Here is a 19,073-nt window from a genome sequence, read left to right on the forward strand (position 1 = left end):
TATACATTGTTCATAATTCATTCTGAGTTTTAATAGCAATGGCCTTGATTGCAGATTGACCAGAAAGGATTAATACACAAACACCCTGAATTTCTTCCTCCTCTGTTGGTATATCAAAACCAGAAGTTCTTTTGGCCATTTTGCATGCTTTGGAGCATAACAGTTACTGTTGGTTAAAGGTTCTGTGGTCTGATGTTTCAGAGATATTGCTATAGTTTTTGGTGTGCCTCTACATTTTGTTCACTGTTTTTTCAGTATGAACAGACTAGGTAGAGAAGAATGGTGTAAGAAAGCCTTCACCTATTGTCAAGTTAAATAGAAAAGTAACTTGATCCTGCTAAGGGATGTAAAAGAGCACTGAGATGGGTCACTGGTCTCCAACCTATACAGAAGGAATTCTTGTAGTTGGACATTTTACATTTGCTTTCCGTGAAAGGAAGAAAATAAATGTATACCATTGCAATGAAAAATGCATTTAGACCTGTAACTCAGAAAATTGGTAAATCAAATTAATCAATTCCAGCTATACTGCCTAGGCTCAGTAGTTGTGTTAGCTATGTGGTTTAGAACAGGATATCTGCTTCATGGCCCCCCTGAATAGGTGGACAATAGAGAACAGATTCCCTACAGTTTATAAGCTGCTTTTTTGTAGGACAAACTCTTGCTGCATTTCATCAGTGCAATGCTATATTGCTCAAGACCAGTTAAAATTAAAGTAGGAATCTGGTCTTAACTGTATTCTTGAGACTAAGTCCTGCTCTTCTTGGTTTACTACAACTGTTTGCTGTTTATTTCTTCAGCAATGGATGCACATGTATACAGAGACAATTCAGAAATTACATCAATGTAGTGAGCAAATCATTGAAGGGAGAGATCCCATGTAGTTGAAGTTGAGTGCCTGTGTTGGGTTTGCATGGCAAGGTTTTGGTAGCGGGGGGGCTACAGGGGTGGCTTCTGTGAGAAACTGCTAGAAGCTTCCCCCATGTCCGACAGAGCCAATGCCAGCCGGCTCCAAGACGGGCCCGCCGCTGGCCAAGGCTGAGCCCATCAGCGATGGTGGTAGTGCCTCTGGGAGAACAGAGTTAAGGAGGGGAAAAAATTCTGCACAAGAGCAAGCGGAGAGAGCAGTGAGAACATGTGAGAGCACCAGCCCCGCAGCCCCCCAGGTCCGTGCAGAAGGAGGGGAGGAGGTGCTCCAGGCGCCGGAGCAGAGATTCCCCTGCAGCCCGTGGGGAAGACCCTGGTGAGGCAGGCTGTCCCCCTGCAGCCCAGGGAGGTCCCCGGGGGAGCAGATCTCCACCTGCAGCCCGGGGAGGACCCCACGCCGGAGCAGGGGGATGCCCGAAGGAGGCTGGGACCCCGTGTGAAGCCCACGCTGGAGCAGGTTTGCTGGCAGGACTTGTGACCCCGCGGGGGACCCACGCTGGAGCAGGCTGTGCCTGAAGGACTGCAGCCCGGGGAAGGGAGCCACACCAGAGCAGTTCGTGAAGAACTGCAGCACGTGGGAAGGACGCACGTGGGAGAAGCTCGTGGAGGACTGTCTCCTGCTCCAGCGTGGGGTCCCTCCCACAGGGGACGAGTGATGAGTCCTGCCCCTGAGGAGGAAGGAGCGGCAGAGACAGCGTGTGATGAACTGACCCCAACCCCCATTCCCCGTCCTCCTGTGCTGTTGTGAGGAGCAGGTAGAGAAATCGGGAGTAAAGTTGAGCCTCGGAAGTGTGGAGGAAGGTGTTTTAAGATTTGGTTTTTATTCCTCATTAGCCTACTCTGATTTTGATTGGTAATAAATTAAATCAATTTTCTCCAAGTTGAATCTGTTTTGCCCATGATGGTAATTGCTGAGTGATCTCTCTCTGTCCTTATCTCAACCTACGAGCCTTTCCTTGTATTTTCTCTCCCCTGTCCAGCTGATGAAGGGGAGTGATAAAGCAGCTTTGGTGGACACCTAGTGTCCAGCTAGGGTCAACCCACCACAATGCCCCACTGCACTTCCCAATTCCTGTAGGAGTGAACCTCAGGAGAGAAGCCCTTTTCTGCTGTCCTCATCTCTCTCCCTGCTGGCCAGCCAGGAGGCATATGGGTTCCCCACTACTACTATCAATTAATTGTATTCCAGCCGAATGCCTCAGAAATACAGTCTTATGAAAATGAGGCGGGATCATCTCTAATTCCTAAGGGAGTTTTCTGTCAAAGCAGAAAGCATTTCTATTGATTTCAGCTCTGGGAATTAACATCCACACCTACTTTTCTAAAGTCATTGAATTTCAAGCTATTTAGAAATATCGTGGAACAGAGAACGCCTAACAGATGTATGCCTAAAGTTTTAATTGTGGGATCAGGTCTTCATGTATGGTAACGGGAACAGCTCTGAGCCTGTTTGTTCTAGTTGAGGGTGCAGGTTGATAGTTCTGGGCAGTGCTCTGCTCTAAGTGCCCAACAGCATTGCTTGAATAATTTTACAAATGAAACTTTAGAGGTTTCCAGAATTATTTTTCTCTGGTGTAAATTGGAAGAATGCTCTGAAACAATCACCTGCCTTTTCTGTAATTAATTTGCTTTCTCCTGTTTTCTATAGAGAATTCTTGGGCTGATCCTGCTGTGAAATCGCAATGACCTAGAAAGTTGGTCTAAAATCGCAGATGCATGTTAGCATTGTAGCCCTCTTGTTTTAGTAGGTCTTTGGACCACAGTAGGGTATTATTCCTTGTGCTTGCAATCAGGCACATTTATCACAGTTGGGGCTTATCAGTGTGGTGAAAGTTGACCTGTTTCAGGAAGAAAGAGTTGTATGGTCAAATTCCATCTAAAAAGAGAAAGGAAAAAAAAAAAGAATAGTCAGTATTTATTCCTAGTGAATATCTTTTTTATTCATAGCTAAAATCATTATTATTGTCTAATATTAAGAGTAAATGATCAGACACAATACAATACCTTTTCCTTGTATTCTTTACTGGCAGCTCTATAACTGAACATGAACCAATCTATTTCTTTTTCAGTTATGAAAATAGTAAAGTAGAAAGATTTTTCAAGATGTTTCATTTTTTATCTCACTTCTATTCCATTCTATAGGCAATAATCATGGCATGTACCGGAATGATCCTAGAAAATGGAGGAAATTCAGATTGCATTAACAACACTTCACTGAAATTGCCCGAAGCTAGGATTTTTTGCATTTTGAGTTGGGCTTTCAGTACACATGAGGCTTCTAACACTCTTAAGTTTCTTTCAAAAATCTCAGTCCAAAACCCACTGAATTTATTCAAGTCAGAGTTACTTTGAACTGTACCAAAAGCAGAAATCTCTTAAAGCTCTTTCAACTAAATCTGATATGGAGGAAGTCTGAAGGGAGTTTGAGTGAGTGGAAAAGCCTTATTCCTGGAGTAAGTATGAGTGAATATGCTGTTGACCTTTTGAGAAGTGTAAAGAGTTTTTCCTAGGTTCAGTGGGCAGCATATAAGACATGAAATAAAACATTCAACTGTTGTGCTTAAAATTCTCTATAGCTCTCTAACGTCCTGCTGTTACCGGCGTGCTTAGATATGTACAGAGTATTGTAAATGTCTGGGCAGTTTATATTAAATATGTTCAGGGTTTGATATTAAAAAATTTTCAGAACAAACACCAAACTCAGTAAATCAGACCGTTAGTAATTTACGAAAGAAATCTGGTTTTTATTGCTGTGCATGCAGTTAGATTTTTTTAATACATGTGAATGTATGTACATGTGAACAACATGTAAAAATACATCTCTTACTTAGATAAGACTACGTGACTGGTTAATATAAATGAGAGACAATTGGCAATGCTATCCAGTATGAGGTTCCCCCCGTGCCATATGGAACAGGTACTGAGAAAGAGACCAAGTCTAGTATTTTCATGGTAGTACAAATTGGCACTGCAGTGCATGAAGAGGAAGAGGAATCTGCTGCAATATGTACTCTCAGTGACATTTTGATTTTTGGCACTTGTTTGTGTATGTGCAAAAACATCCCGTCTAGTGATAAATAGAGTTTTGCTCTTAATATAATGCTTGAGTGAATAGAGTGAGGATAAACAAGCTGAAGATCTTGGGTAACTTAGCTTCAACTCTGTGCTCTCCTTTAGAAAAAATCTCTTATATGTGTCTGCATGAATATCACTGGGCTGCCTACAGCAGTACCAACATTAATATATGTCAAAATTTTGAAGGATTCAGAGGTTGTAACAATATCTGGATAAATTACTGAGTGGATGGGTAAATAATTACAAATAGGTAAGATACCACAGTTCAGCAAGTTACCACTCATCAGCTGAAACACGGTAACAGATTATTTGCTTGGCTTTAGTCCACTGTGAATGTTACAGAAGACTCTGATTTAAACCACCTTTAACTCAAGCTGAATAACTCCAAAAGTTTCAGTTTCTCAAATATGTGGTGTAGACAGGTAAGTTTGACAGTGTCTTGGGTTTAAGTTGTTCTATATTTCCCTAAAAAAAGAATAACTTGCTGTAAACTTTCTTCTTCCTAATATTTCCATCAGTTAGTTACAGTGAAAAAAAAAAAATTACATGACTAGGAAAGACATATATAACAAAAGTTAAAAAAACCCCATATTTACAAAGAATACACAAAACTAAGATATAAATAAATTGCATTCTCTACCTCAGAATGGTTAATGGTTGGGGAAGCTGAATAGAGCTTTTTTTTTTGTATCATTTCTTCCAAGCAATCTATGGTAGAAGAAAAGAATAAAACAAAAAATTAAAAACCATAATACATACATTAGCTGCAATATTCTTCAGCCTTTGTGTTGATATTTCTACTTTGCTATAGTGTATACTACTCCCTTTTTTACGGTTTTGCTCTAAGTGATGGATTTCGTTTTGGACCTTTTCACTTACATTAAATTCAGAGTGGCCATGTTAAATCTTTGAATTTAAGTTTGAACCAGAGGACAATACATTTTGATAGTCATAGTTACGTTTAATAATACAAAGAGCTCAAGTCAAAATTGGAAATATTCTAGTTTAAAAACACAATGAAAGGTAACTACACCTGATTTTCATTAGCATGAAAATAAAGTAAATTGGTATGAAAGATCCTTGATTACTTTTGTAACTTGGAGTGCAATTTTATGGCAGAAATTAAGTTTTCCTGTCCTAAGTAGTATGCATGGTAAAAGCAATGAAAAAATGCTAATCCACGCTTCAGTTGCTGCCTAGCGAAAAACTAGGGTAGGCGTTGCCTATCCATACAGTATTTATACTTCCAGCTGCCATATAAATATATCTTAAGATAAAACCTTCTCCTTGGTATGTCCTTTCAACAATGGTAATAAAAATTTGCATTAGAAACAAAGTTCTTCCCCACCCCCCTCTGATATATAGCAGAAAGCTGCTCGAGACTGAAATATGACCAAATACATGCAAATAAATATATTTTATTGGGACTGATCCTGCATACATTTTGAATAATTGAAACTAATGGAGGTATTTGCATGATTAAAGATAGATACCTAGCAAGGTGCAGAATTGCGTCTTGAGCTATCAGTGTCAGTGATAGAAAATTCATATGAAGGAGTTGGTACGCACTTTTTCACCTCCCCAGTTCTAGGATTGGTTCAGTGGTTTTGATGTTTGCAGAAAAATACAGCATCACTGGAGCTGGAGTGTTTATTTTCTTGCTCATTACTTGTCTGTGCTCTTGCAGGACAGATATAAGGTGTTTAGCAATTGTTTTGATGGTATAAGAGTAGCTTAGCAGACTAAAATTCTGGACAATAATGTTTATCTACACAGCAGTTTCACTGTTATTAGTTCCCCACGCATTTTGAGGATGATTCACAGTTCATTGATTTTGGTATTTAAAATGTATTCATTCATATAAATACTCTTCAGACAGTTCACATTGATCTTAATACAAACTTAAGTTCTGTTTAGGCAATCAGTGAGTTCAGTGTGCTCAAGGAACTTAGTAAACAGAATAAAATAAAATAAAGAAAATAATAATTAATTACCTGGCTACTTCCACAGCCTGTCATGAAATCTCCTCTTCAATGCTTTGGTGGAGACAGAGCACTTTAAGCATAAAAGTAAAGGCTGTCAAATCAAAGTTTTGGCAAATTGGCAGCTACGATAACATACAGCCTTTTTATTTTCCTTTCCAAGCTATCTGCTCCATTCAACTCAGGAGTGGCGTATTAAACGAATTCCCAGCCTTGAAGAGTCTGAGTTCTTCACAATACATGTGGTAGGAAATATGCACATGCAAAACAAGTTATAATGCACCATTAAAATCTTTTATTTCAGTAATACTTTTTTCAACAATCATCAGGGCCAGCTATAATCTAAGTTTAAATAATAATCTAGATATATCTAGAGGATAAGGTAGTCAACTAAAGACCTGAAACAGTCTCTGGAAGGGCCTTTCTCATTTTATGCATTATCCAAAGAGATCAGTTTGGCACCTAACCAAAGTGTCTCAGCTAAGAGGGGGGGAACTGGGTCTAAACTTTTTTGGTCATAGTTTTAGGTAGGAAAATTATCTGAAGTTGCTGAATTTATAGTAGGCTAAAGCATGTTGAATTACCTCACAGTTTCTGTCAAATAAGAGCATGCATATGGACCTTGCTGTGCCAAGAATCTTAACTGATGGTAACTTGATTGTGTATTTGATAACAAAGTCAATCAGAATAATTAAATAGTGTCGTGTCTGGTGATTGAGTGCACTTAAGACTTGTACTGTTTCACAGATCCACGCTTACATGGTGGCACTGAAATGCAGGGTTTAGCAAGTAATGCCTATTTCTTGCCATGTTTTAAAAGTAAGTTTTGGGTAAAGTTATAGTGTTTCTGACTTGTAGTGCTAAATTCAATTTTATCCAGATTGCATCTACCTTTGTAGGATTTGCTTATCTCTATACTTATTTGACATAATCAGATCTTCCCATGGTACAGGCTGGCATACTCCCTGCTGAATTGTGAAAGTAGTATTGCTTTCTGACTGCTGATGATACAGGACTGTATTTATGCAAGACTTGAAATATACCACAGAAACTATTTAGGTTAGGATCATACATGATATGTTTCATTATTTTTTTTAAACAGGTAACTGTAATGCTCGTTTGATGCTTATTTGATGTAGCCGTAGATTACATTTGTACTCCTTCTGTATTGATAGTAACATCCAAAACAATGTACTGAACGCTAAATTATTTTGTAAAAAAGGAGGAAAAGTTTTCTCTGGTTATGTCTGTATCCTTCCTTGGAAAACCAGGACACCTCACAATATCCAAATATTATCAGATTCTATTGAAAGAGTAATTAACAGAGACAGTGAAGAAATAAGTTTTATCTTCACTGATTTTTTTCTGCGAACGTCTATTCCAAGAGAACTCAAAGGCCTGCTTAATAGTTTGATTGCCATTTCATGACACCCAGCCCCTTTCAGTCACATATCTCACTGCTATCTGAGGAAAAGTAAGATATATGGTGCATCTGAAGCCTTAGGACAGATTTTCATCATGATGATCACAAAATGAAAGGGCAATCTGAAAAACCACTTATTTAAAATACAGGAAGATAGCTTTTGCTGAACTTAATATCATTTGCTAGTTTTTAAGGCCTGTAATTTCCACTCATGTTAATGCATTCTAATTATTATCCTGCTTAGCTTTTGTTTCTCATGAAGATTAAAGTGGTCTGTTTGATGTGTGCAAAGAAGTGACTACAGAAAATGGTAAATTAATTGGAAGACGTCGGCTTAGGAGAACGTTTTTGACATGAGCGCTGTAAGGCTGTTAACAAACAGACTAACTCATTTGTCTCACCATGAAATGAAAATAAAAATCACAACATTATGATAAAATCTTGACTAGGAAATGCCTGCAAGACTCTTTGAAGCCTTAGGTTCTTTTCTTCCCTGGGCTTTGGCACTGTGATATATGCAAACCACGTTCTACATAACTGTGAAGTGAAATAGGTTCTATGCAGAACAGATGGACCAGGGCTAATGTGGCGATGTGCACTGGAGACGAGAACAGATTAATACCACAAGGGGAGACTGGAGGAAAATTGGAAAGATGGGGGTATTTGAACTAATTCATGAATCATTTCCAACTGATAGTTATGCCTTCAGGCACAGTGAATAATATCAAGGAAGCTTATTTAAAATTTTCTAAGTTTGTTTTAATGTAGTTTAGAATTAAGAGCCATACTTTCGGCTGATTTAAAAAAAGTATCTTGTATTCCCTTGTCCCAGAATGTACCTTTGTGATTGAAATATCACTGATGAGCTTAATTACGTGCACTGTGACATGAATTGCTGTTTGGAAAACCCACGGCAGATTCATGGACTTGGCACAAAGCTTTTGGGAATGGATTTTTTGCAAGAAGCACTGTATGAGCTGGGAGAACATGCTCTGCCACTTGCATCCAAGCTCTACAGTGTCTGGAGGCATGGCCTGATTGCTAGATCTCATTCAGGTGTCTCTCTGTGTCTCCCCTGTCTTCATCTTATCCAAACAACCTTCAGTCTTGTGAGATTCAGACGTCCCAAAGCTGTGCCAAAACAAGCACATGTAGATACCTAGATCTTTGAGATTTTCAAGCGTAAGTTACGGAATGAGGCTTTCAACAGAGACATTTCACATGACCAAGTTATGATACTCTTGCTAATGGACATTTTACTCTAGGGCAGACAATCACATAGAAGTAAACAGGTCCACCTGAGAATTAAAACAATTTTAACATGCATAAAACCATCAGAATCTGAAACAGTTAAGATACTTGAGAAATACATAACTTCCCAGTATCAGTGAAGGTATCAGAGTTTTGTTTATGTGTGGAAAGGCACAATTCCATGTGTTAGGACATCAAAGATTCTTCATTTTGCAAAGCTCAGAGTATATGGATGAGCCTGATTACTAGTATTCATAATGGACATGGTTAATAAAAGGAAATGTATAGATAATTGTCTGGATGCTCTACATTCTCTATATGGTTTCTCAGGAGATTATTTTCAAGCTATAGAGGAGGATGTGAAACACTTGACAATGAGGGAAGATTTTGAGAAAAATCTAATGAAGATGGCTAGTTCAGTTTGCTAGTAAGGAAATAATCTACATGGGTTTCTGTTCACCAGCACAGAAGATGCTGTATCATTCCTCTTGTATACAATTCTTTCATTCTAGGCAAAGCTCAGTAAGAAGAGAGAAAGGTATAAAATGGCCTGCTTGCCTAAAACTTGATTCTCATTCTGCTGCTTTCATTGCAGGTTGCAAATCTGGCCTGTTCAATCTCAAATAATGAAGAAGGTGTGAAGTTAGTCCGTATGGCAGCAACACAGATTGATAGTCTGTGCCCACAGGTAAGTAAGATTCCTGCTAAAAAGTACTCGAGACTTTTCTGGCATTAAAAAGCATCAGTTAGCTTAGACAGGGAAAACAGCGTAGATGAAGATTATAGCCTTGCCTTTGTCATTACTTTGTTGCTTGCTTTCCACAAACTGTGAAAAATACCTTTATATCTTCAGATCTGCATGTTGAATGGGGTGTAATGCCGTATTTTTAACACAGTCCGGAATCTATTTGTTCTTTCCCTCGTGAAAAAATTTTGCCACTTCTCGTAACAAATGATTTTGAAAACCAGGTAATAAATGCTGCGCTCACGTTGGCTGCCAGACCCCAGAGCAAAGTAGCACAGGACAACATGGACGTCTTTAAAGATCAGTGGGAGAAACAAGTGCGAGTTCTCACTGAAGCTGTTGATGACATTACTTCGGTGGATGATTTCCTCTCTGTTTCAGGTACTGGGATCAAGGGGCTCTTCTAAAAATATACTCCAAAATTAAAGTAATGGGTCGGAGCAGAGAAAAGCTATAATTACTAAAGCATCATTAGCCCATTAGTCCACCCCTACTGGAATGCTGATCTTCTACACTCAGTAGGAGCCACCAAGCCATGCCAATTAATCCCTGGTAGCAATGGTTAGCTTTTCATCTCCCAGAAAACAACATCCTATTTCTGCTTCTATTTCTGGAGAAGTTTTGTTTCAGCTCAGGCAAAAACTAGGATTTTGGCCACCTTTTAAAAATGTATTCCAGACCTGTGACAGGCTGACAGTATTTGTAAAAATTGTTAGAGTCCTTCTGCAGTTGTAGGCAAGAGGAGGAAAGATGAACTTTCCTTACTTTATTTTGTAGCTTTGCTCAGATAAGCTGTGTCTAAACAGTGGGGCAGATGTACCAGACAGTCCTGGCCCCCCTGATCATCCCTACCAGGTTACCAGGCCCCGAAGAGGGATAGGAAGAAGGGAAATAGGCAGATGCTGCATATGAGTCCCGTCTAGATATGTTGTCAGGACATGACCAGCGTGTACATTTCCAGAGAGCTGGGAAGCACTTCTGGGTCCCAGAGTTATTGGTGTAGCAATGCAACCAAACAGAAAGAAGTAGTAAAGTAGTACAAGAAACAGTAAATCTTTGCACTTCTCTGACCTCACCAGGAAGGATTACAATGCAAAGCAAGTTATTCTGCAAAAACGGTCCTTATATATCTTAGTCCTTACATAAAGAAGGGATGGAGAAGAGAAGGACATTGACTTTTTGGGTCACAGTCTTTTCTCCATCCTCCTTGTAAAGTGCTACAACTTGTGGCAGAGTGTATTGTTATAATCTAGTCATACACAATGAATACTGTAATTGCCAAGTGCTGCATGTGTGGGTTAATTGTCTGCTGCAGAAAACTCGTTTTCCTGTCATGGATTGAAAGAGGTGAATTTCATTGTTGTGAATAAGGACATAGAGTGTGCCAAGTGTGCTTAGCTTAGTCTAATGTCACAGAAGAGCCAAACTTCAGGAGATAGCTTGGCCTTAGTTTTATGTTTCATTCTACATTCTTTTCCCTGGCATTTCTTAAATTTCCCAATAAAAGTTTAAGAAGTTTGGAGGAAAAAAAAGATTTATCCTTTAAAAAAATCCTTCATTTCCTTTTTTGTCCTCCCCTTTATTTTGGTTGGTTGTATCCAGCTATTTTTAGTAACAGGGAAATGGTTTGGTTTAGTATAATTACACTCCACTGTTCAACACCACTGCTAGAATGTTTACTGCAAGCCATGACAAGAAAATGAACTTTCAGAATAAAAGGGTACTTCAGAACCTGGTAGCACATAGATTTTTATTTGAGATTTGAAGCTGGCAAACACTTCAACAGTCTTAGTTCTGCAATGAAAGGGCAGACCAAACTGTAAACTGCAGACCCAGTCCACAAGCAAAAGAGATGGCAAACTTGCTTAAATGGCTATTTGACTGTTTGTTTGAGGGCTTTTTTTCACTCCAAGCACTTGTACCCATAAACCCAGAAGTTATTTAAATGGACGATGTTTTTATTTTTTGTTTGTCTCAAATCATATTTTCTTCTAACATAGTCTTGACTTAGATCCAAACTTTCCAAGGCAGCTGAGAAGTAGTATTTCAGTTGGGTTTAGATTTTTTTTCTAATACTGTCCACAGACATCCCTATTTAAAATGAGAAACCATCTTATGTACACAGAAAGCCTGTTGCTGCTAGCTGTAAGCTTGGGAGCCTCAGCTTACACAGGACAGTTTTATTTTTGGATGTTAAACTAGTGTCTGGTTAAATGTACCTCATGAAATGACACCTCCTCCTCTTCATATTGAGTGTCACATTTGATGGCATGTTTTATTAATACAGTGGCTACCAAAAGAAGGCTGACCATAATTTTAATCAGTTACTTTATATTCCAAATGCAGTATCTTCAAATCCATATAGCACTTCTTGTTGGGCAAAATTTGGCTATGCCATGGTAAAAAAATTGATGATGGTGAGGAGGAAATACTGAAGAAATATTTTAGCGAAGCAACGTTTTTTAAATGTGGATAGAGAGTTTTTTAAACAAAGAATTTTGCCTTGCAAGTTGCTCTGATTCACAGCTCAGGGGACTTTCAGTTTTCATTCAGAGTTGTTACACTTTAAAATTCGACATCATGTAAAACATTTCTGAAACCCTCAAATGATCCAACCTTGGGATATTTAAGAGCGAAGATTAGTGTGTCATTCTATTTTTGTGACCAACGATAATTAACAAAAAGCAGTTGGTGAACGGATTGATTCTGTTTTATTTATTACAACTACAAAGAACAGCATTTCATATTCAGTTTAGTGGCGTCTGTGGCAGAAAAGTAAGTTGTTGTTTAGAGTCACTGAGCTTCTCAGAGTGAGTTTGCTCAAATATGAAATTCAGTCATAGTTTTATTACTGAAATGATTTTTCACTGTACTGGCTGCAGGGAAATAATGTCTGACCTAGTCAAAATCTGCTTCATTCTAGTCAAAATCTGCTTCATCCTTTCACATTATCTGTATGGGATAATACTACATAAACTGTGATACTGCAGCACGTGAGAGTCGATGGCCTGATTTGGAGCCCAAAAAACCCAATGCAGCTCAGAAGATTTCAATAAAGCTACTTGATATTACATCATCTGAGCAGACTCACTGTTGTCAACTCTTACTTCAGAATATGCACAGTCACATATGATTATACTGTGCGTCAGGAAAAATTCACAGCTTAATCTCTGGCATAGATGGAGTAAAGGAGATCAACTGCTCATGCACAGGCTCCCTGCCGTCTAGAAAGGGCATTTGCTGTTGTCTTTTCAAAATGATTTATTTTCTTTTCTAACTTATTTAGGCACAAATGAACCAAACATATTAAACGTTTATGGGAATGTGTAAATTCATCTTCAGAAAATTGCCCAACTGTTTATTAGAACATCTGCATAATATTTGACTAGTTTCCTTTTTGCATTGATTTTCATTACGCTCTCATTATAATAAAATGCAGTGTGATGTTTGAAATTAATGTGACTGTTTTTCAAAGAATTACAGGTTGGAACTCGCATTATAGGTGAGAGGACTTAGCCCAGTCCCTTTTAAAGATAAATATCACACTTGGGATTTTTACTGTTATGTGGCATAGCATCACAGAATGGTATTTGTTTTGCAGACCTGGATAAGGACAGATATCAATTTTTCAACATACTGACATTTGCTGTTTACCCAAATCAGTAAGCTTTGCTATGAGGAAGAACGAGATGAAACGAGCCTTAATTTTTTCCTACATTCCAGAAAACCATATTCTGGAAGATGTGAATAAGTGTGTGATTGCTCTCCAAGAGGGGGATGTCGATACACTGGACAGAACTGCAGGTGCCATCCGAGGCCGTGCAGCCAGAGTTATTCACATCATCAATGCAGAGATGGAAAACTATGAAACTGGAGTTTATACTGAGAAGGTACTGGAAGCTACCAAGCTGCTCTCTGAAACCGGTAAGCTTGCTTGAAGTATTTTTTCAGTACTGAATCACTTAAAACTTTCAGTTAGTTCTCTGAAATCTGTAACTCAGAGGGGAACCTGTGCTTGAAAACAAGATATAAACAAACAAATTAATGCCTATGACTTCTTTTTTTTATTCTCTCCTCAATGCTACTGCAGAAGTCATATTGACAAGAGCTATATAAGAGAAGGGATTCAGTAACCCATCAAGGCTATTCTACTTCATCAGAGTTTCAGTGATTTGAGTAAATGATACACAGCCTTTACCTCAAGTTCTTTCTGAGTCAGTTGATTATGTATTATGCATCTCTAGAAAATCATTACAAACGTTACTCTGTGGTTTGTGCAGGTGAATGTACTTGTTGGTGACTGAAGTTGTGTTTCTAAACGAAACAATTTTTCTTTGAAAATATGTTTGAGCAACTGGAAATACATTACCTGATTGAAAAAATCTGAAAGCCTGATAGATTATATAAAATCCGTAGATTATATAAAATAAATAGATTATATGAAAATATAGAAATCTGCCAGATGGGTAGACTGGGAAAAAATACTGGTTTGTTTTTTTTTTTTTGTTTGTTTTTTTTAACCTGTTTTTGCCTTCACAGAGCAGGGGTTGGATTCATCTAAATGTGGGTGATTACATCTAAGCTGGTCATTTTAGTCTCCTTTATACTCACTATTATCTGTTGCTATGTGCATCTGAATTGTTCAGTGCAGGCAGTACTCTCAAGTGCTCTCATCTTAAAGCAGTGGTCTGCATTTGTGCAGATGAATCATGCTTTGAATTTCATCAGCTTTACGGGCTAGGTCTCCACTCGTCGTATAAGTGACCAGCTAGGATATAGATGCACGTAGTGTCGATGTCTGAAAATGTCTGAGCTGATCCTCCCCTATCTGACTGCACTTGCTCACCTGGGCTTTAAAATCATCAAGATTATTTTAGAAGGAACAAAAAGGAATGCACCGGTTCAGGACACAGCAGATGTAACATTCAGACAAAACAACCAGGCATCTCCCTATGAGATAGAAAAGCAAAAACTGTTGTAGCTCTGGCAGCCTCTGTGTTAGCTTTGAGAACAGAAATCAGCAAAATGAGCTAAAAAAAATGTTGGGATGATTTAATATTACTTGTTGTGTTATTGTTGTCCCCGGCTTATTATCTTTTAGCCCTGATAGGGACCCCAAGCCCTATTTGCCCACATAAATCCCAAGGACCAAAATCAAGAATTTCTTCTTTTTCTGACCTTTCATTATAATTTATTGGAAATTATAGCTGAAGTGTGGATTCTTGTGGTTGTGATTACGACTAGAAAGTTGTGCCTTGAACACCCACAATGCGTGTAGATTCACACCAACCCGCAGAAGCTAACTTTCACAGACTCTCTGTGTGAGCTGCAGAGAGACATTTTTGGGGAGTGATGAGAAATCAGTAACATGAACTTCAGCTTATGGGACACGTTCCGTTTGGCTCTACACAGCTCTCTCCTGCGCACCATTCATGTTCACTTTACGTTTGGCTCAACCCAGAGTGTCAGGTTTTGGCCACGTACAGCTTGAAGACAACGCAATAAGGTTTGCGTCTTTTTTTCCTCGAAGTTTAGTGATTCTATTTGTGACATGTATTTTTTAGGTGCGAGAAGCAAAAGTGGGTCTGAAAATCTGTTTTTATGAGTCCCTCTATTCTTTTACTACCCAACAAGAGATCAATGGAACACGTACTGTAAATTTGGCTTATTTGAAAAAGTCTATGAACTGGTATTATGAGTTCACAGGAAGAAAATAATCTGTTCGGTTTGATATGGTAAATATTTTGTTGCACTCTTGTGTTAAAGTCTCCTTTTGGTAAAGGAGACATTTTGAAGAATTCTTCCTATCACTAAGATTTCTTTATTAAGCAAAACAAAACGTATCTTCAGGCTTTTTATTCAGCTAAAATTTCTGACCTAATGTTCTGTAAAATTTTTTGTTAATAATTTTTCAACAGAGTAACTGACAGTTATAAAGTGCAGTTATATAGATCAATAATAGGCACAGTAAATACATTCCATATTTAATGTGCTTTTTGATATAATTTGAATTACAACTAAGTGCTAGAAGCTCTGGACTAAGTGCATCTTGACAACATAACTTGCTAATTCTGGGATTCAATATTTAAGACTGAGTCTCTGTTCCTCGATATCAAAGTTATTACTTATTTTGTATTTTGTAAAATGTAAGTAAACTTGTGAGTAATTAAAAAAAATTTTTAAAAAATCTCTTTTAAATGTTAAGAACTGTACATCATGTACAAATTGTTCAACAGAAGTTCAGAAGACGGAATGGGTCCAAATTCAATGGAGCCAATGAAGCTAAAAAGATTTATGCCAGACATGAACGTGGATAATTAATATTACAGCACAATTCTATCTGCAGCTTTTCAGGCCATTTACAAAGGCATCGATTATTATTTCTCTATGATTGTTGATTTAAAAAGGTAGAATTTACTCACTCATTTTGTCACCCTAGAATAAAGTGTTTAAAATGGTATTTAGACCACCCTACACCATTCTGTGCCCTGCCTGCTTATACCCTGGCCTCTCACTCAGAACAGGTCTTCATCTACGTATGCATCCATGTAGCTACGGATATAAAGATATGGGTACCTATGAATACATACAGATATTTATATATTCTTTCTATTCATCACCTTGAGATCTGGCGCAGATTTTGTCAAACACTCATGAATAGCGAGAGTGATTTATTTGGAGTCAGGCTCCACCCACAGATGCACATATTAAAATCTCTGTGAGAAACACAATGATGAACACCTTATCGTTTTCATCTTCGTTCCCTCTTTTTTTTTAATTGACCTTTATTCATTTTTTAATTAAATGCTTTTGAAAGCTGGTGAAAATTTAGCTAAATGGCAATGGAAGGGAAATAAGCACATTACCTTTCTCTTATTATTTACTTTTAACTATCAGTTCAGGAAAGGAAAGCCTCTGTTAAGCTGCTTTTTCCAGGGATTTCATACTGTTATATGACTACTAGGCTTGATCCACAGTGCAGAAATATGGATACACTGTTTTGGAAAGAGAAACACCTTGCTAATGGGTTTTGGGGGGGGGGAGAAAATTAATCTTTAATGAAAACGATATGGGTAGGTTCTGAGAGATTGAAACTATGCAAACCTTACTTTAATAACTGGTTTCACCTTAAAGTTTTATTTGTTTGTTGTTTTAAATTACAGCCTTTGGAATATATGGGGGGGGTAGTGTTTTAGTGCTTTCTTGCCTGCGCTTGAGTAACCCACTGCCTTTATAGCCAAGTACTTGGTAGAGGCTAGATTCTTATCTCTGACAGCAGTATTAGGGAGTGACGTATTGGTTAATGTCTTTTTAAAATTGGGTACTTTTATTTTCCTTTAAAACCAAAATAAAAACTTGACTCTCACTTGCCGACTTTCTTATAAATCCAAGATGAAAACTATGAAACCACAGGGTCTACGGGGCTCGCCGGGAACAAACAGAAAACTCATAGATTTTTAGTGGATGTTAATTGTGTGCAGGAGTAAACCAGAGCTTCAGGATTTAATTTTTTTGTTTGCTTGTTGGGGCACTGTGAAGTTTTACTGCTATGTGTAGCTTGGATTCCTAAAGAGCAAGGCCCAGTGGCTCCCTGGGGGCAGCCCCAGCCCTGGGCATCGGGGACGTCCATGGGGACAGGGATGGTCGGAGACCAGGCTGGGATGTCAGCCCAGAGGTGGGAGTCAGGATCAGGCCCAGGGAGGGGAACCAGGGTCAGACACAGCCCAGGGTTTGGGAGTTAGGGTCGTGCTGATGGCTCCGGTTAAATGTTATATTGGTATTCAGTATTTGTAGAGAGAGAACTGTGAAATTATCCTGCTACAGAGAGTCCGTGGAAAAAAAAAAAAGGAAGGAGAGAAGGGTGGAAAGAAAAAGAGAGGAGAAATAAAAGGTTAAAAGCAAGGGAATGGAGTAAGAGAAAACAGAGCGCACAATTTCTGTTTGAATATAGAAATCTCTCATACTCTTCAGTACCCTACCCTAGCAGTGACCGAGGCCGACTGAGAGCGTCCCATTGCCTTTAATAAGGAGGAGATAGAAGGCTCCTCAGCAATTGCTTGAGAAGCTGTTACAACTGAAGGGAAGAAGCATGAGTTTCTAAACGAGTAAAAAGAACTGTCCATAGAAAGAGACCAAGTAGCAGGCAACGAGCTTTAATATTATTTCTCAAGATTTCTGAGATGCAGGGAGGAGAAAAAGCTGTGACATTCTTTAAAGGTCAGAGGGTTGAATTTAAATTGGGAAAGCTACAGTAGACTTTGCAGGGTTGTAATGAAAGGGAGTGAATGGGAAATGAAGGAGGAAAAGCAGAACAAATGGGACCAGATCTGCGTGGGAAGGGCTGTGAAAACTTTCCGATTTTTTTTTTTTTTTTTTTTTCCTTCAGTTTGCATTGGAATGTCTGGAAACCATTCTGGAAGAGCAAGTACTGTAGTATTTGGGTTACTCACTCCTGTGAAGGACATTGGAAATATGAAATCATCTGATTCAGACCAGAAGTTTAAGTTTCAGCTTTTAGCATGTTTTAAAAATATCCTAGTATATTTGTAACTAGCTGTTTTTAAGTAGGTCACTCTGACTTCTGTTTTGACTCAAATTTTTTATTTTGTCTTTATCAGAATGGACTAAAGTTGAAAATCAACACTACTGGCAATTCAGCAATAAGCCTGTGAGAGTTTTATCAGTGTGAGTAGGACAAACTTTAAAGATATTTATCACTAGGAAAAGGCAGCTCAATGATATTATCAAAGCTAATACTAAAACATGGTAAGGATGGATTTTTCAGCAGTGATATGAAGGGAAACAAAATGTAGAAGCAAGAAGATGAATTTAAGCATAGCTGTAATCAAAAAAAACCCCATATTGAATCCGAGGCAGAGCTAAAAAATGCAAAATGAACCCTATTTAAAAAATAAATGATATTACATTCATGTTTTATGGGAGTTTCAGGTAGTTGTAGTACAACTTATGGGTACCATCATCCTGAGAACATGAGATCCTTTATCCAGGGGTTTTGATGAAATTATGGCTTTTATTCTGCAGAGCACTGTAGCATTTTCTTTAAAGTTTTGCTAAACTGAAATCCAAAGGTCAAGGTATCACCAACAAAAAACATTTAATGCATTATTAAAAAAAAAGTATTTTACAAAAGGACCAGAGAATACCCAACACGGTGTTCCACTAGTGCTTGGTTTGATCCAAAGAATTTTTAACCAGAGATACTGTGTTCAATATGTAGAGGAATATGTAACGTAATAGATTTAGATTTTCAAAGGCTTTTCATGAAGTCCTGCACACACAGCTGTTTGGAAAATGGGTAACCATGGAGTGAATGTTACGGCCTTTGATGGATTAAGAGCTGGTTACAAGGCACAAGCAAAGCATAAATGACCATTTCTCAGCAGGCAGAAAGATAAATCCTGTGATGCTTCAGGGGACAGCGCTGTGGTTGGTGTATAATGTATTAATTAACAGGTGAATAGCAGAAGGAAAATTTGCCAAAAGGAAAATGCTGGCTTGGCTGGTGGGAGTAGAGGAGTTTCCTTTTCAGAAAGACAACACTAAAGGATAATTTTATTTAATTTCTCTAGGTAAATGGAACAATTTAAACTATATTATCTAGACTGACAGGAAGACTCTGAGCTAATTCATCCTCTCAGAAAAAGTATGG

General features: G+C 38.2%; 1 protein-coding gene across 4 annotated transcripts in view; it reads left to right on the plus strand.

Annotated features, from left to right (window-relative positions):
• The window catches only part of CTNNA2 (catenin alpha 2), a 460,705-nt gene that overhangs the window by 381,488 nt on the left and 60,144 nt on the right, over nucleotides 1-19,073 (plus strand). For all 4 annotated transcript variants that reach the window (XM_030042992.2, XM_030043077.2, XM_030043163.2 and 1 more), the window contains 3 exons: nucleotides 9,254-9,346; nucleotides 9,628-9,784; nucleotides 13,127-13,327. In XM_030042992.2, coding sequence (XP_029898852.1) covers nucleotides 9,254-9,346; nucleotides 9,628-9,784; nucleotides 13,127-13,327 — 451 coding nt within the window. The remainder of the gene's footprint in view (nucleotides 1-9,253; nucleotides 9,347-9,627; nucleotides 9,785-13,126; nucleotides 13,328-19,073) is intronic.

Source organism: Aquila chrysaetos, chromosome 1 (genome assembly GCF_900496995.4).
Source record: "Aquila chrysaetos chrysaetos chromosome 1, bAquChr1.4, whole genome shotgun sequence".
In the NCBI taxonomy this organism is placed as follows: domain Eukaryota; kingdom Metazoa; phylum Chordata; class Aves; order Accipitriformes; family Accipitridae; genus Aquila; species Aquila chrysaetos.